The following is a 17,736-nucleotide window of genomic DNA, read 5'->3' as shown; positions in this document are numbered from 1 at the left end:
ACTTTTAACCATGTCTTCTCCCTGCAATATCTACAGGAGAACCAAAGACACGTTGATAATCCCCAAAATGAACCCATTAATCTCTAAAAAACTCACACATTCAAAGAAAATCTATGAGAAGAAATGAAAAATTCCTCCGAATAGATAGACCATAATTTAGACATTAACACGCCGAAGACACTCTTCTTGACCCTTTAACGGTCATATCACAGCAGGCTACGGATCCGTAGAATCATAGTCTTGGAGAACTCTCCCCAAACACACCAACGCCAGGATTGACCTATCCTCCAACCCTTCAACCTTACAACCCAACGACCTAAGGTCCAACCAACTGGACACGTGTCAAGGCCCCGTAGCTACAACTTCCCTTCACTTTCCAGCCCACCCGCATGGCTTGATAGACCGTAGGCTTTACAGCCGAAACCCCCAATGATGTCACAGAGTCCTAAAAAACCGACCCCTATCCTACAACCTAAACAACCCCTCAGATCTACTGTAGCCCAACCTGAAGCATCGCCCAGACAACTCCGTGTAGGTACCTGCAAAGCTTTCACCCTCTCCAAAACAGAACCTTCCAATTCCACTACTTTCCCTTTCCTTTTACTCCTTGAAATCTCCCCCATTTTTTGCTTCTCCCCTGTGATTGAAGGCTTCTTACGAATCAACTCATACTCTCTCCACCTAAATCTCCACCCGCAATTAAAGCCTCCTAAAGAAGGCTCCTCGACCACGAGGGCAAATGATAGACTCAAAAATCAACCTTATAAGTAGCCAAAGGACCGTAGGGTCTGAGGCCGTCTCCCCTAGGAACCCAGCCTACCCTGCGATCCCTATCACGTCTGCTTAGCCTACGACGAAGACACGTGCCTTCCATCCGTAGCAACACCTGCCCCCTAATCCCTGTTGACTCACCTGCCTGCCTGTATAGTAGTTTCAAACAGTCACTTGCTCTATAAGTAGTAGAGTCACCCAGATGGCACAAGGGGAAGAAAAGCAGGAATGACTCAGTGAAAAGAAGATATAAAAGGAAAAACCCTAATCTTCATCTCAGGGGGACACAAAAATACACACAGATACATAGACACAAAAATTGCTCTCCCATTCTAGAGAGAGAAAGGGACAGAAACCAAGTCCATCAGTATCAACTACAGTCTTAAACATGGCCAACTTGTAAGTATGTCACAAATAAACTTGCAGAGCAGCCGAGGAATCCTATTAATCTAAACACCCACTATGTACTTGAAACCATTATATTCAAAACTCATTTATTTAAAGCTTCTGCAGTCTGTATCCTCCTCTATTTTTAACTGGTTAATTAATTATCTTTTTCGAACAGCGGTTGATTAATTGACTGAGTGCAAAGTGATACCATTGATTAACAACAAAAAAATTGTATTATTATAACAAGAAGCAACAACATTATTGATATGCTGATGAAAGTACAGGTACTTGAGAAATGTTAGCTCATTTGTAACCTGCAAGCTTTCAACTGGTGAATTCCATGATGTTTGCATCTTGCTCGAATTTAGGCATGTCATCAACACTCAAATTTAGCCATGCTTCGATCCCTTCTCCAGATTTGTCGCGGAGAAGGTAGATCATGTTTCGCAGAGGAACATGGACACTGCTGACCCAAGAGGGTTTTCCCCAGCCGAAATCAGCTTCATACAAGGGAAACTTGCACCAATCAGTAAACATAACTACACTCGAAATCTCAGGATCTGCAAAAGTTTTTGCCACCTCATTGAACCCTTGAGTTATCATCATTTTATTTTTCTCCCCTTTAATTGGTACTATTTGTTCACAGTTTGCAAGTTCTCTCCTGACAGAGTCTGTCAGAAGCTCAACAATGCTCTCCAATTCCACCCCTGCTTCCCCTGCCACGGACCGAGCAGATGCAACCAAGTAGAGATTGCCGCATTGTTTCTTTGAAATTGGTGGATCGGTTCTTTCCCTCATGTTCACTGTCTGACTGACTAAAAATCCCCGAGGCCTCCCGGCGTTTACACAATTAATGTCAATAATAGCTTTGCCTAATATTCCAAACACAGACTGGACTCTGGTTGGTAATTTCTGGCTTGAGCTGTCCAGTCTGGCCTTCTCACGGATTTTTAGAATGGCTCTGTTACTGAAGGAAAATATTTTCGTAACAATTTAATCATCCGCGACGTTTTCTTTAGCCCGAGAAAATCCGAGACGAAGGCCAGGCAATTTGCATCCTGGAAACAGCAGAGCTGAGTTCCAGCTAGGCGACACTGACAAGTCATGGTCAAGATCTAAGGCCTCGAGGAGTTGCTTGGCCTCCCTCGCCCATTTCATAACAAATGAGCTCGTAGTTGACATGTCTGCAACTCTGTGTGAGCTCAAAATCCCAATGGCGTATCCGCCACAAGCAAAGGCACTCACTTGAACAGCTACCAGAGGGTCCGTGTCTTCATCACATGCACCAACTGGCCGCGGAAGCAGGCAATTAAGCAGCTCAACCTGCACATTTTTGCCTAGGCCAATAAGTTGATCAAGTCGAATATCGACTTGGGCTTGCACAAATTCAGCACCTTGATCACTACAATCAACCATGAAGCTTTCTTTCATGTATCTTCCAGCCAAAGGATAGAATCTGGCTAAGGCCATCGAAAGCGATTTTCTTAAGTGCATGCATATCGAATTAGTTGTGACATTCTCTTCAGCAGGGTAATATAAGATGGTGGGAACATTCATAGCTGGAGAGAGCTCATCTACTAAGGAAATATTGTAGTGCCTGAGGCTCAGGGGAGTAGAAGTATATGGTTTTATGAGCTCTGTGGAGAGAATTTCAACTTTCATCTTAGATGCTTAGTATGGTATGTTGCTAAGTATGGTATGGTAAGTAGAATAGGTGTGCAATTATGCTGCTTGGTGTACTGGTATATATAGGGGCCGTTTGGGTGAGCTTAAAATAAGTGCTTATTGCTTAAAATAAATAAGTGGAGCAGAAGTTAGAAGCAAGATAAGACTTATAAATGATTAAAGTGTTTGGGAAATAAGTAGAAGTCCTGAAACAAAAACTAGCATTCCTAGCTTTTTATAAGTGCTTCTTGACTTTTTACACAAACGGTACGAATAAGTGCTTATAACTTATAAGCCGAGAAGTCCGGCTTAATATGGGTTGCCAAACACCCACATAGTTGTCAACTTTGTTATCTTATTATTAACCGAGGATTTTAAAAAAAAATTATCAATGATTAGTTTTAAAACATATAATAACTTATTCTTGTATAGAAATGGGATGAGCTGATTGAGGATATTTATGTAACATATTTATTATGATTCCCGCATGGGTTAAACATATTTATGTACAATTATTGTTCTTGCTTTTATTTATCTAATTCGTTCATATATTTATTATGATTCCCCATTATATAGTATTATTATTTTTATCAACTATCTACTAAAATTGTTTTACGGGAGTCTCTCTAGATGTTCTAATTGAAAATGGTCGATTAAATTAAAAATATAAAAATGTTAAAAGTATTTTTATCCATTTTTGTTGAGTTGGCCAAATATTGTAGATATAAATATCTATCTTTAGCAAGATAGCTATATTTTTTTATTTCCTATAGGATTCTTTTGCCGAGGATTTTTCAAATATAATATAACAAGAAAAGCCTACTATTATTTTATTTTTTACTATAAAATAATCCTTATCATGCATTTTTCGTAAAAAAATAGAAGTGTGAATATAATCCTTATATGCACAATAGAAGCTAGTTTACCAATGTTGAATATAAAAATGATTCCTTCTAAAAAAGACAACTATTTAATTTTAATATGTAACATGTAATAATGTCTTGCTTAGTAGGTTTTTTATCGGAAAATGTTGTATACAATTGTGTAAAGGTCAAAATATTGCTTAAACTTTTTATTTGTGTTATAAGAATAATTTCTTCAAGAAAAGACAACCATGCATCTTATTTAAAGGTACTGCCTCTTGCCTCTCATTTCTTAATATTATTTTTTGGTAGGTTTTTGAAAACTCACTTAAAATATAATTTCATATTATATTTTCTAAATTTTTTTCCTCAGAATTTTTATAATATATTTTTTAAATTTTTTCCCTCAAAATAAAAGTTTGATATTTAAATTTTTATTCAAAAACAGAAAATTTTAGAAAAAAATTATAAAATTATACATGATAGAAGTTTCAAAATGCTTTCAAATAGTGGTAAACAACCTTAGGGAGACCGAGGGAGTATCATTTAATATATTTTCTTATGGATAAATGTTGTGCACAGTTGTGTAAAGGTAAAAATATCGTCATAAATTTATTTATAGTATTACAAAATTAATTTCTTCCGAGACAAAGCCATCTGATTTATCTCACAACAAGAAAGACCCGAAACCAGGTTATAGGCGGACGCGGTATTTTTTAAGTTCAGAAAATGATCTCGAACGTTAACATATCAGGTCATTTATTATTTAATACATTTAGTACATCTGATACATTTCTTATATCACAGGCATAACAGGAGGGTGTTGGCAGTTCAAGTTATATAGAAATCATATTGGCACAATTACAGCACCGAAGCAAGTAAGGCCGGTCTTCCAACTGGTACCCTCCCGTCCATTAAAAGAAAATCGGATAAATTTGTTGGTTCCTGAGCCAGTAAATTCACCGACCTTAAGCCCTATCAGTTCCTTCTTCGGCTGCTGCTTCAAATCCACCTTGTTCTCTTGGGTGTCACCGTTGGGACAAGTAAGCTTAAGAGTCACAGGACGGGTGATGGAATGATTCTCTTCAAGCTTGACAATGAAATACACTCCATATGTCACTCCCTTAGCCAGGTTCTGGTCCCTACATTTTCCATCGATCTGTAGCCAGCATACTTCAATTAGTTTAGCAACCTCAAGATCCTCGCTGCTGCATGTACATACACAATTATGTGATTAATATGATAAATCAGACGATTAGTACTAACTGCTTCCTAAAAATTACACCTAACTAGTAAAAAAACAGCATGTCTTATCAAATAAACATTAGATTAAGGCTTTTAAACCTGTTTTTCATTTACCTTATCGGGTTGCTGATCCGTTCCCACTTCCAGTAACGACCATCTGAACCCCAAACTATTGACAGATTTCTTGCATACAGAACCGCTGAACGAAACTGCACAATTTAACTAGTTTTAAAAGTATTCCAGCATGTTTACCAAATATCCGACTTGGCTAGACTCGAATTACAACCCTACCTATCTCAATGTTCACCTATAAATTATAAATTAATATGTGATACAGATACAGAATAAGGACATTCGAGAAAATTAATTCACCTCATTTTGGTGCATTATGCCTTTAGCCCATAACTGTATGCCATCTCCGTTCAGTTGAGCCATCTTGATTCCGAGTGCAAAACAACTTCTTAGTGTTACCTGTACCCGTCCTTGTTCTCCTGTAGAGTGTCTTTGCAGATGCTCCTTGCAAAAGCTGTATTTATAAAAGCACCTTATAATTAGAGGGTGCCCCTTAATACTTGGTTTAATTTTCTTTCATTTTAATTAAACAGTAAGGCTTGAATAGGATTTTTGCAGATATTGATGCCAATTGTGCGGTACTGGCCTGACTAGAATCTTATACCTTTCTTATTAGAGCAAAAGCTTTCAGATGCAAAAATGAAATTGCTGAAGCATCTGGCCGACAAGCCTGAATTAGCTGCGATCAATGAAAATCTGAAAAATCTACGACCATGTCAATTAATATAGATTCTATCTGTTGCGACATAGCTTAGATATCACAGAGCATTCTTCCAGTCTACTGCTAGCCACCAATTTCAATTTCAACACAATGTGCCACATAAATTTGACATTATGGTTATTTTTGACGTGTTTGAAACAACTTATTAGTTTACAATGATGACCTTACAAATATTCAACTAGTAAATTCCAAGATGCTGGAATCCTGTTCAAATTTAGGCATGTCATCTATATGCAAATTCACCCAAGCTTCAATTCCTTCTCCAGATTTGTCGCTAAGAAGGCAAACACTATTTTGTAAGGGAACGTTAACACTACTGACCCAAACGGGCTTTCCCCAGCCAAAATCAGCTTCATAAAATGGAAACTTGCACCAGTCGGTGAAGAAACAAACACAAGAAATTCCAGGATCTGTATGACTTTTTATCGACTCATTGAAGCCTTGAGCTATAAATTCCCCTCCATCACCTCCTGATAATAACATTTTACATGTGTCCACATCTCTCTTCACAGAACGTGTAAGCAGATCGACAAGACCTCCAAATTCCACCCCTTCATCGCCTGCCACAGACCGAGCAGGGGATACCAAGTAGAGGTTTCCACATTGATGCTTTGGAATGGGGGGATCAGTTCTTTCTCTCATATTCACTGCTTGAATAACCAAAAATCCCCTCGGCTTTTCACGGTTAGCAACATGTATTTCAATAATAGCTTTCCCTATTAATCCACATACAGACTGTACCCTCGTTGGTAATCCCTCATCTGACTCGTCTAGCATGGCCTTTTCACGGATTTTTGAAATTGCACTATTACTAAACAAAAACTTCTTTGTAACAATTCCATGATCTGCAATATTTTCTTTAGCCCGGGGCAATCCAAGAGCAAGGCCGGACATTTTTTGTCCAGGAAACAACGAGGCTGAGTTCCAATTAGGCGACACTGGAACTGGAACACAACGTTCATCATCGCCCCCCAAGAGTATCTTTGCATCAACAGCCCATTCCATAACAAGTGTGCTGGTGGTTGCAATGTCAGCGATCCGGTGTGAGCTCAACACCCCAATGGCACATCCTCCACAACCAAAAGTACTCACTTGCACCGCGAACACTGGATCACTGACCTCACCACCTGCACCAATTGGACGCGGAAGTAGAGAATTAAGCAGCTCAGCCTTCAAATTCCTCCCCTGGCAAATTATGTCGTCGAGTCCAACGTCAACTCTGGCTTCCACAAATTCAGCACCTTGATCACTACAATCAACCATGTAGCTTTCTTTCATGTACCTTCCAGCAAATGGATAGAACCTGGTTAAGACCTTCGATAACGAGGTTTTCAAGTGCATGCATCTTGAGATACCACCGTGAAGGCCAGCAGGGTAATATAAGATGGTGGGAACATTCATTACAGGGGAGAGCTCATCTACCATGGAGATACTGTAATGCTGGAGGCTCGGTGGAGTAGGAGTAGATGGTTTTATAAGCTCTGTGGAAAGGATTTCAACTTTCATCTTGCTCAGTAATCAAGTTATGTAATCTAGCTTCAGCAAGCGCTACATTTATAGTTCTTAACCTGCTGAAGCTAAATTACTAATCTGGAACATAAGATGTTTTGTTCCGCAAAAGACAGCCATTTGATTTAAACGTGAAAATCCGAATAAGTTTAGGGAATATGGGGACAGAAATGGAAATGAAGGGTATGGAAATGTATATTGAAAGAAGAGTGTATTCACTCCATATGAACCAAATTATTAAAGAAAAATGAAGCACCAAAAAATTGATATTCTAATTTGAAAACAAAACTTATATGAAAAGTTCATTTCATTTTAATATCAAAATTAACATACTATTTCAGTTAATAATTTCCTTTTCCATAAAATAAGGAGACTTTGTCTTAAAATAATCTCTTAAATAAAAAATAAATAAGAATTTCTACAAACAATTAAACACTGCAACTTCTTTTTTGATAATATGAATCATGATGCCTATCAATAGCAAGAAATGCATTTGCGCTGTACATATTCCACAATCTGCACATAGTCAAAATCTTCCAGTACACTGTCGGGTAATAATAAGAAATCGTATTGGACCAATTTATATATAGTTTTTTTTTTGAATCAACCAATTTATATATAGTTAAAATATAGCTATTCTTAACAAATAAGGAGAGACAAGGAGAAATCCCTTCAAATGATAATAAACTATTTATTGTATACATTATTATATATCGATAGTCAAAATATATGTGCTCAAACTATATTTATCCTACTGATAACAATGTTCATATAATCAAAATTTATGGGCTCACCAAAAAATTATTATATTTCCAGGATTGGATTTCATATTCGAAATTAATAATATTGAATTTAAAAATAGAGCAGTGTAATTATTAAAAATTAATATTTATTTTTATTGTATATGCATCATAATAATATGGTAGTATTTAGAAAAATCTAGATCAAAGAACATCAGAAACAACTCTTTATCAACATGATATATAGGGAAGTTTATACACATTTCAATGTATTTTGATTGGACTCTTAAAATTATTATTTTTCAAATTTTTTTATTAAAAACTTTTTATCGTTAAAACAATAATTTTAAAAACCCGTCAAAACATATTAAAATGCGCACAAAGAACCAAACATCAGTCCAATAAAAAAGAGGGAGTATTCTATATTAACAGGGGAGAGAAGCCTTGATCTAAGCCTTGATCCTCAACTACAGTCTTAAACATGGCAAACTTGTAGTATGTTACAAATTAACTTGCAGAGCAGCCGAGGAATCCTATTAATCTAAGTACTTCAAACCATTATATTCAAAACTCATTTATTTAAAGCTTCTGCAGTCTGCATCCTCCTCTATTTTTAACTGGTTAATTAATTATTATTTTTCGAACAGCGGTTAATTAATCGACTGAATGCAAAGTGATACCATTGATTAACAAAAAAAAATGTATTATGATAACAAGAAGCAACAACATTATTGATATGCTGATGAAAGTACAGTACTTGAGAAATGTTAACATTTGTTTGTACCCTGCAAGCTCTCAACTGGTAAATTCCACGATGTTTGCATCTTGCTCGAATTTAGGCATGTCATCTACACTCAAATTTACCCATGCTTCGATCCCTTCTCCAGATTTGTCGCAGAGAAGGTAGATCATGTTTCGCAGAGGAACATGGACACTGCTGACCCAAGAGGGTTTTCCCCAGCCGAAATCAGCTTCATACAATGGAAACTTGCACCAATCAGTAAACATAACGATACTCGAAATCTCAGGATCTGCAAAAGATTTTGCCACCTCATTGAACCCTTGAGTTATCATCATTTTATTTTTCTCCCCTTTAATTGGTACTATTTGTTCACAGTTTGCAAGTTCTCTCCTGACAGAGTCTGTCAGAAGCTCAACAATGCTCTCCAATTCCACCCCTGTTGCCCCTGCCACGGACCGAGCAGATGCAACCAAGTAGAGATTGCCACATTGTTTCTTTGAAATTGGTGGATCGGTTCTTTCCCTCATGTTCACTGTCTGACTGACTAAAAATCCCCGAGGCCTCCCGGGGCTTACACAATTAATATCAATAATAGCCTTTGCCTAATATTCCGAAAACTGACTGGACTCGTGTTGGTAATTTCTGGCTTTAGCTGTCCAGTCTGGCTTTTTCACGGATTTTTAAAATGGCGCTGTTACTGAAGGAAAATATTTTTGTCACAATTTTATGATCCTCAACATTCTCTTTATCCCGAGAAAATCCGAGAGGAAGGCCAGGCAATTTGCATCCTGGAAACAACAGAGCCGAGTTCCAGCTGGGGGACACTGACAATTCATGGTCTTGGTCATGATCTAAGCCCTCGAGGAGCCGCTTGGCCTCCCTCGCCCATTCCATAACAAATGAGCTCGTAGTTGACATGTCTGCAATGCTGTGGGAGCTTAAAATCCCCATGGCGTATCCGCCACAAGCAAAGGCACTCACTTGCACAGCCACCAGAGGGTCCGTGTCTTCATCACATGCACCAACTGGCCGTGGAAGCAGGCAATTAAGCAGCTCAGCCTGCACATTTTTGCCTAGGCCAATAAGTTGATCAAGTCGAATGTCGACTTGGGCTTGCACGAATTCAGCACCTTGATCACTACAATCAACCATGAAGCTTTCTTTCATGTATCTTCCCGCCAAAGGATAGAATCTGGCTAAGGCCATCGAAAGCGATTTTTTTAAGTGCATGCATATCGAATTAGTTGTGACATTCTCTTCAGCAGGGTAATATAAGATGGTGGGAACATTCATAGCTGGAGAGAGCTCATCTACTAAAGAAATATTGTAGTGCCTGAGGCTAAGGGGAGTAGAAGTATATGGTTTTATGAGCTCTGTGGAGAGAATTTCAACTTTCATCTTAGATGCTTAGTATGGTATGTTGCTAAGTATGGTATGTTAAGTAGAAAAGGTGTGTAATTACTAATTATGCTGATTGGTGTACAACTTTGTTTATCTTATCATTGACTGAGGATTTAAAAAAAAAAAATCTTATCAATGATTAGTTTTAAAACATATAATAACTTATTCTTGTATAGAAATGGGATGAGTTGAGTGAGGATATTTATGTAACATACTTATTATGATTCCCGCAAAGTTAAACATATTTATGTACAATTATTGCTCTTACTTTTATTTATCTAATTCGTTCATATATTTATTATGATTCCCTATTATAGTATTATTATTTTTATCAACTATCTATTGAAATAGTTTTATGGGAGTCTCTCTAGACGTTCTAATTGAAAATGGTCGATTATAGTTCTAATTGAAAATGGTCGATTAAATTAAAAATATAAAAATGTTATAAGTACTTTTATCGATTTTTGTTAACCTGGCCAAATATTGTAGATATAAATACTAGAGTATCTATCTTCAGCAAGAGAACTATATTTTTTATTTTCTATAGGATTCTTTTGCTGAGGATTTTTCAAATATACTCTAACAAAGAAAAAGCCTATTGTTTTATTCTTTACTACTACTATAAAATAATCCTTATCAGGCATTTATGTAAAAAATAGAAGTGTGAATATAATCTTTATCATGCACAATCATAGAAGCTAGTTTACCAATGTTGAATATAAAAATGATTCCTTCTAAAAAAGACAACCATTTAATTTTAATGTGTAAGATGTAATAATGCCTTGCTTAGTAGGTTTTTTGATCGGAAAATGTTGTATACAATTGTGTAAAGGTGAAAATATTGCTTAAACTTTTTATTGGTGTTATAAGAATAATTTCTTCAGGAAAAGACAACCAGGCATCTTATTTAAACAGTACTGCCTCTTACCTCTCATTTCTTTACATTATATTTATTTTGGGGCGCGTTTTTAAACACTCATTTTTAACGTTACATAATATACTTTTTAAATTTTTTTCCTCAGAATTTTTATAATATATTTATAAATTTTTTTCTCAAAATAAAAGTTTAAGTTTGATATTTGAATTTTATTCAAAAACAGAAAATTTTAGAAAAAAAATATGAAATTATAATTAATAGAAGTCTTAAAATGTGTTCAAATAGTGGTAAACAATCTAGGAGACGGAGGAAGTAGCATTTAATTTATTTTTTTCACTAGTTTTTCTTATCGATAAATGTTGTACATAGTTGTGTAAAGGTAAAAATATCGTCATAAATTTATTTATAGTATTATAAAGTTAATTTCTTCCGAGACAAAGCCATCTGATTTAAACGTATAATATTTAATTTTCGCCCTACTGCAGATTAGGTTTTCAAACATTAAATCCATCAATTTTATACATAGTTGTATAAAGATGAAAAATATTTCCATTTTTTATTGGTACAAATTTTAGAATAATTTTGTATTAATTATTTAGAATTATTTAAAAACTTTAACAAAAAGTATCTTGATTTGTAAGAATTAGAGAAAAACAAATTAACTATTAGTAATAACTTCCAAGTCTACTGATACACTCCAGTCAGGCGGGATTAAAATTTAAATAATTTTTTGTTACTAATTATTTAAACTTAGATGAAACTTTTATAAAAATATACTAAGTTCTGAGAATTAAATAAAATTAATTAGTAACAATTTTTTTTTTTTGAACAGCAAGCAATTCCATTAATAAAAACAATCCTCCATTTGTAGTAGGAGGCATACAAACCAGCATTACATACGAGGAAATTGACTGAGAAAACAAAAGAACCTACACGACCTAGAACCAACATAGACCAGATAGAAACAACAGAGCAAGACAGCAACAGACAAAAGCTAGAAAGACAACACCATTAGCTAAACCAAGACACAACAAATGCAACCTCCATAACCCACACTTCATGCAGATGTCATTTTAGCAGCCATAACCACGGAATCATCATCATCGTCCTCTTCATCTAGTTCATCTTCGTAAACGAGATCATGAATCTCCATTTCTCCCTGCACCTCCCCAGCTTGCAGCCCATGAAGACCCGCTGTACGTGTTCATGAACTGGGCGGCTTGCCCTGGACCATTAAGAGCTCCTCAGCCCTCATCCAATGCCTGATCAAACAGCTCCATCTCCTCTCCATTCATTTGCACTTCCTGATAACGTGGATCATGGAACCCTAGGCCGATATCCATATCCATTAGCTCTGCAGCTCTTCCCAGAGGCTCAAAAGACAGAAAGAGGCACCCAAAGAGATCACCTCCCAACAATGCCAAGTAGGTTGCCACCCTATTACGCCTTGGGTAAACGTACCTAATCTTACATTTCCAGGCCTTATCTTTTTTCAGGATCTTAATCTGCTGGATGATGTTGCGAGCTGTGATAGAGATGCCATTGTGTTGAAACTTCAGCATCCCAAAGGCTTCCAGGTTATCGGTTTCAACGATAACTTTCTTACAAGTTTCCTCGTAAGCACGCTTCATGCCAATGTGAATGGCTGCAAGTTGGTTTTCAACTGGAGACAAGTTGGGGATGGTTCCAGAGATACTGCTTGACATTCCCCCATTAGCTCTGCGAATAACAGCACCCATACCCGAAGTGTTCCCGTTAGCAGCTGGGACTGGGAGGGTAACCCCGTGAACATTCACCTTGACTTCACCAGGAGAGGGAGGAAACCAATGGATATTCATTGTGGGAGACTAAAGAGCTCAAAAAGAGAAGAAAAGTTGAAGTTGCATGAAGGGCAAGACCTCTATATATACCCTGGAGAGAGCCGAGCGCATGCTAAAACTACAATTCCCAAGATGTAGAGAGATAAGATGACTGCATGAGAAGCTCTCCACACACCTCCCAAAGACGGCTGCTTGTCTAGAAAAACACTGGTTCCCCAGAAAAGGTGCCTGGGAACACTCACCCATGCAGGAGAGTCTAGCATAGACTATCATGACCATAATTACCCTAGAGATCTAAACAAAACTGAAAGGAAACTCAAAATTATCAAAGAAAGCCTTCAACTATATGAGATTTCTTCACCCCTTGCTTCGCTAGAAAATCTGCCTCTTTGTTCCAGAGTCTACTTATTTTACAGGCCCAAATGTTATTTAAGTCCACATTTTCAATGCTTGAACCCAGAACAGGGCTTCTCACCCTAATAGACCCTAGTTTGAACTCCTGAAATTTTTTAACAGCGGTAGAAGAATCCGAGCATACCACTGCATATCTTCCTGGCCAATTAATCGAGATCTTAAGACTGACGTACAGCATGGACTCCAGCTCAATGTCTTCAATATTAAGACCTTCACATGGACCGAAAAAAAGGAAGGCCAACTCCTTGGAATTATCATAAACTACACCTCCCACTCCTCCTTTATAGAGTTGTGCATGATTTGGAAAATATGCACCGTCTGTAAAAGCAATAATTTCATATTTGTGTCTCAATATTGCCAGAAATCTCTCTTTCTTCTGGACTTGAACGAAATGAGCTGTGGATTTTGGATGACAGGCCCAAATGTTTGCAGATTGATGTGGAATAATATTGGCCAAATTGCACCATTCGAAAGCGCGCTTTGATAAGTGGTATTTATACGCACTTATAGGCCTTCATTTCCACTTAAATTGGTTGGTTGTACTTAAGTGTTTAGTGTCTTTTGATGTGTTTTTATTGTTTTTCTGTGCAGGTCACGAGTTGAGGTGATGAAGTGATTTTCTATCATTTTAGGTTGGTTTTGGTGCATTATTTGCAAGAATAGAGAATTGTGGATTCATCACGACTTGGGATTTTGTGGGTACATCTTCTACAAACCCTCACGAGAACACACTCGTCCACTAGAGCTATCTAGGGGTTTAAAGGGCTTGTTGCATATGCTAAATGCAACCGTGATCACCTACGGAAGTGGTACTAGAGCGAGAAAGGGCATGCACGCGAGAACGAGCTGAAAACGAAGAAACAGGCTGCCAGTGGCAGAAAGTAGCGCCCCCGCGCTAACTCTTAGCGCGCCCGCGCTAGTCCAAAGTCAGAAAGTAGCGCCCCCGCGCTAGTTCTTAGCGCGCCCGCGCTACATTAAAGCCAACTAGCGCGCCTGCGCTAGTTTAGCGCGGCCGCGCCCAGCAGAAGTGTTCCGGGCCGATTTTTACAGCTTTTCTGACGGATTTTAGCAGCAGTCGAGGCCCGGTTGACTTGGTCAATTTATTTTAAATTCTCATGTGTAAAACCCTAGCCTCCAAGTAGTGAGAATATCGAAACAATATCATAGCTAGTTTTCTTTAGTAATAAAACACATTATCAGTTGTATTGGATCGTTCTTAGCGAGGAAGTGACAGTTTCGAGCAAGATCGTGAACATCAAATCTGTAACGTGTGATCCTTATTATTATTAATACAAGCATTTTTATTCCAATTACTTATTGTTTTTATCTATCATGTTTTCATTAGAACCCATGATGTCGATTAGTTCGATTATGAACTAACCGCCTTCATGGGATTCTAATGGATTTATCGATGTAGTCTAGTAACGAATATTAATTGCTTGATTGTGTGACGTACGTTGATTTCTTTGCATGAGCCGTGCTTATTCTTCTTAGGAGCGTAGCTAACTTCTAAGTTGTTTGTTAATTCTTTCTGAAGCGAGAGTGGATGATTGAATTTAGAACTATGCCATGTAAACATAGGATTATGTGAATGAAACATAATTTGTGATAGACTTGAACTATTTGTATCACCCTGTGTAATCACGATAGACGACCTGCTATTAAACCTCTCTGCTTACACTACCGCTATAGAGATATAGGGTCTGAGCTTTGTTGGTGTCCATGAGATTTCTGTCTTAATTGCGGATTTTGATTGGTATGATACGTGTGCAACGAGAGTTGGCATGTATTACTTTCGTGTTGTCTGATTAGGATCAACAGTCGCATGTTAATCAGTAATTTCAATTCTAGATGAATTCGATAATGAAGTTAGAATCCCATGTGTTTTCCTATTCTGAATTTGATTAGTAATTTTAGTTATTAGTATAAAAGAAACCAATCATTGTTAATTGTCTTAGCAGTGATAATTGATCATACATTGTTGCATAGGTGCGTATTCTTAATTCACCAGTCTCTGTGGGATCGAACTTAATATATTACTTGTGATCGCGTACGCTTGCGTGTAGATTCAACCGAACAAGTTTTTGGCGCCGCTGCCGGGGACTCGGTGTTAATTAATTAGTTTATGTACTTGTCATCAGTGTGCATTAAAATTCACTGACTCGGATTCTTTTCTCACTTTTCTTAGTTGTTGTTGTATCTATTGTTTTTGTTTAGTTATTTATAATGTTTCCTTTGCCTCCTTGGGACTTCAGTTCCAAGTGAGGTAGCTTTTACTGCGTTCTTGGCTGTGTTTGTGCTGTTACAGGGTTACAATGGAAGAAGTCGATACCTTTGCACTTCTATCTTCCATAGTTGAGGCATATTCGTCGAAAGCTACAGAGCCGACCTTGTATCCGATGAGTGTCGATGAGATGTCACAAGTTGCCCCTACAACATACAGCTTCTGTCAAGTTTGTGGTGTTCAGGGTCACTATAGTTATGAATGCTCTTATAACCACTTCAACTCTCAGAATACTCAGTCGGGACATGGATATAATTATCAAGAAGGATATGAGTACAATCAGTATTCTAATTCTTGTGATCAAGAATGGATGGATCGACCAGATTTCTCTTACATGGACAACAATTTTGGTGATTTCCCATATCATGGTCAACATCAATTTCAAGAACAAAAATTTCAGCAACAATGTTATGAAGAACCTCCAATGCAACAATATGATCAGTTTGAGCAACAGTATTATCAGCCTCAATATGAGCAACCACAATCTCAACAGTATCAATATCCTCAAGTACAAGAGCTAAAGGTTCCTCAACCCACTGTAGAAGTGCTTTCTGATCAAACAAATGAGGTATATGATATGTTGGTAAACATAAACAAGACGCTTAAGGAACTCAAAGCTACACAACTGATGATGGAGGCTCGACTTGAGCGGTTAGCTAGTTCTTTTACTGTCGAACAACCCGATTCTTCTCCACTTATAGCCACCCAAGTTGAAGATGACATAAATGCTACCATTCTTGCAAATGATGGAGATTGTGATAGTTTTTCGACCTGGGATGATGATGTGCCTATTAATAAAGAGGAAGATCGTGTCGCTGACGGCAAAATCGATGAAGTTGTTGTTGTGGACCGTGTGGGCGATGATGAGGTGCGTGAAAAAAGCAATATCGAGTTGATCGTAGTTTCTCCTACACCAGGTGTGCTTGAATTACATTTCCTGAAGGGGATTAGCTCAATCAAGGTTGCTCCATGTTCTGATATTGAAAATTTGGCTTTCAATCCAACCTCTACCCCTATACTTGAGAGTACATGTTTTAAAGCTGACATGATGATTGTCCAAGATGATCTTACACAAAATCTGGTGGGTTATCCAGTCCAAATGGCTCTTACACTTCAACTCTTGGAAAAAGAGGATAGCAATTTCATCTCTTTATTCAGTGACATGAAAGGCCAAGAAGTTCTTATGACTCTTGTGAAAGTGAAGAGTTCCGAAAAACCACCACCCGAGCCTCCACCTTGTGTGAAAGTCGAAGGAGTTCGGTCCTTTAATGGATGTGAATTTTTTCGTTGTTTTATCACAAAGTTCTCTGAAAGTATAAATGTCGATCAATGGTTACTTCTTGAAGTGACAATTAAGTTTACTAACGTTTGTTTGGAGACTTTCTGCAGGACAAAGACAATATTTGATGCTCTTGATTTTATTTGTGGTGGCGAGATTTTGTTTGAGAAAGTGGATACCCCATTTCTTAAACCTAAGCAATATCCTCCATCGGATTCACCTCCGGCAGAGGAGGGGGAGGACTCGGACTCCGAGTAGGTATGTGGGTGCTCTAGCCTTTTTATCACTTTCAATGGGGACATTGAAAATTTTAAGTTTGGGGGTGGTATTCTAAGGAAGAGCATATTATTATAATGTAGTTTATTATTGCATGGTTTATTATTGCATGTGTTAGTTAGTTCATGTAGTTCACGTTTTTTTTTTATTATTTTGTTTTGATTATTTCTCATGTTTCTTTCTATTTTTCTCATTTTTTTTTTATTTTACATGTTTAGTGGTAATTGTCGTAGTTAGTATCACGAGCATTTGCATGAATTATGAAGTTAAGCCAAGTTAATTGCCTATGATGAGTTATGTGCGTAGTTCTTGATTAGTAGTTTCAATTGCAATGCTAGGTTAGTACTTGGAAATTGCTTGTGTTGGAAATTGTAATTCACATATGTTCTTGAGATAGGATTTAGACGAAATTCCATGAATTCTAGGATTGAATTGAGCATCCTTCAGCTTAGGTCTGTAAATCTTAAGTTTGGGGGAACTGAGGAGTAGATGTACCTTTCTAGAAAAAAAAAAATAGTAGTAAATAAATTCACTAGAAAAATAAGTGGTATAATTAACTAGGTTGAGCTCATTAGTACTCGAGTAATTAAGTCTGAGGGGACTTTGTGCCTAACAACCTAAAGCCCTTCGTGGTTTGGGATTGTTGACCCAACGCTCGCTACATGGG

At 37.3% G+C, this 17,736-nt stretch overlaps 6 protein-coding genes across 7 annotated transcripts; all 6 read right to left on the bottom strand.

The window, feature by feature from the left end:
- Positions 1 to 1,485: 1,485 nt before the first annotated feature.
- LOC108216636 (pelargonidin 3-O-(6-caffeoylglucoside) 5-O-(6-O-malonylglucoside) 4'''-malonyltransferase-like) lies at positions 1,486 to 1,959 on the bottom strand. Its single transcript, XM_017389459.1, has one exon. It carries the CDS (start codon positions 1,957 to 1,959, stop codon positions 1,486 to 1,488), a length of 474 nt encoding a protein of 157 aa, XP_017244948.1.
- A 195-nt stretch (positions 1,960 to 2,154) lies between these two features.
- LOC108216627 (pelargonidin 3-O-(6-caffeoylglucoside) 5-O-(6-O-malonylglucoside) 4'''-malonyltransferase-like) lies at positions 2,155 to 2,823 on the bottom strand. Its single transcript, XM_017389446.1, has one exon. The coding sequence runs from the start codon at positions 2,821 to 2,823 to the stop codon at positions 2,155 to 2,157; it is 669 nt and encodes a 222-aa protein (XP_017244935.1).
- Positions 2,824 to 4,462: 1,639 nt separating this feature from the next.
- On the bottom strand, positions 4,463 to 5,536 carry LOC108196503 (protein PHLOEM PROTEIN 2-LIKE A1-like). Of its 2 annotated transcripts, none has more exons than XM_064091080.1 (3): positions 5,307 to 5,536; positions 5,049 to 5,143; positions 4,463 to 4,894 (listed from the first exon to the last, which is right to left on the bottom strand). In XM_064091080.1, the coding sequence occupies exons 1-3, from the start codon at positions 5,367 to 5,369 to the stop codon at positions 4,537 to 4,539; spliced, it is 516 nt and encodes a 171-aa protein (XP_063947150.1). In that variant the 5' UTR covers positions 5,370 to 5,536; the 3' UTR covers positions 4,463 to 4,536. The 2 variants fall into 2 exon arrangements, with proteins under 2 accessions (XP_063947150.1, XP_017219298.1); XM_017363809.2 differs by having other exon boundaries at positions 4,463 to 4,897; positions 5,307 to 5,534.
- A 271-nt stretch (positions 5,537 to 5,807) lies between these two features.
- Positions 5,808 to 7,345, bottom strand: LOC108196494 (pelargonidin 3-O-(6-caffeoylglucoside) 5-O-(6-O-malonylglucoside) 4'''-malonyltransferase). Its single transcript, XM_017363796.2, has one exon. It carries the CDS (start codon positions 7,231 to 7,233, stop codon positions 5,902 to 5,904), a length of 1,332 nt encoding a protein of 443 aa, XP_017219285.2. The 5' UTR covers positions 7,234 to 7,345; the 3' UTR covers positions 5,808 to 5,901.
- A 1,426-nt stretch (positions 7,346 to 8,771) lies between these two features.
- LOC108216618 (pelargonidin 3-O-(6-caffeoylglucoside) 5-O-(6-O-malonylglucoside) 4'''-malonyltransferase) lies at positions 8,772 to 9,245 on the bottom strand. The gene has a single exon (XM_017389434.1). It carries the CDS (start codon positions 9,243 to 9,245, stop codon positions 8,772 to 8,774), a length of 474 nt encoding a protein of 157 aa, XP_017244923.1.
- Positions 9,246 to 9,366: 121 nt separating this feature from the next.
- On the bottom strand, positions 9,367 to 10,116 carry LOC135151317 (salutaridinol 7-O-acetyltransferase-like). The gene has a single exon (XM_064089490.1). The coding sequence runs from the start codon at positions 10,114 to 10,116 to the stop codon at positions 9,367 to 9,369; it is 750 nt and encodes a 249-aa protein (XP_063945560.1).
- Positions 10,117 to 17,736: the final 7,620 nt, after the last annotated feature.

Source organism: Daucus carota, chromosome 1 (assembly GCF_001625215.2).
Source record: "Daucus carota subsp. sativus chromosome 1, DH1 v3.0, whole genome shotgun sequence".
NCBI lineage: Eukaryota > Viridiplantae > Streptophyta > Magnoliopsida > Apiales > Apiaceae > Daucus > Daucus carota.
Note: the sequence above shows the minus strand (reverse complement) of the source record. Positions and strands in the feature narration are given on the sequence as shown.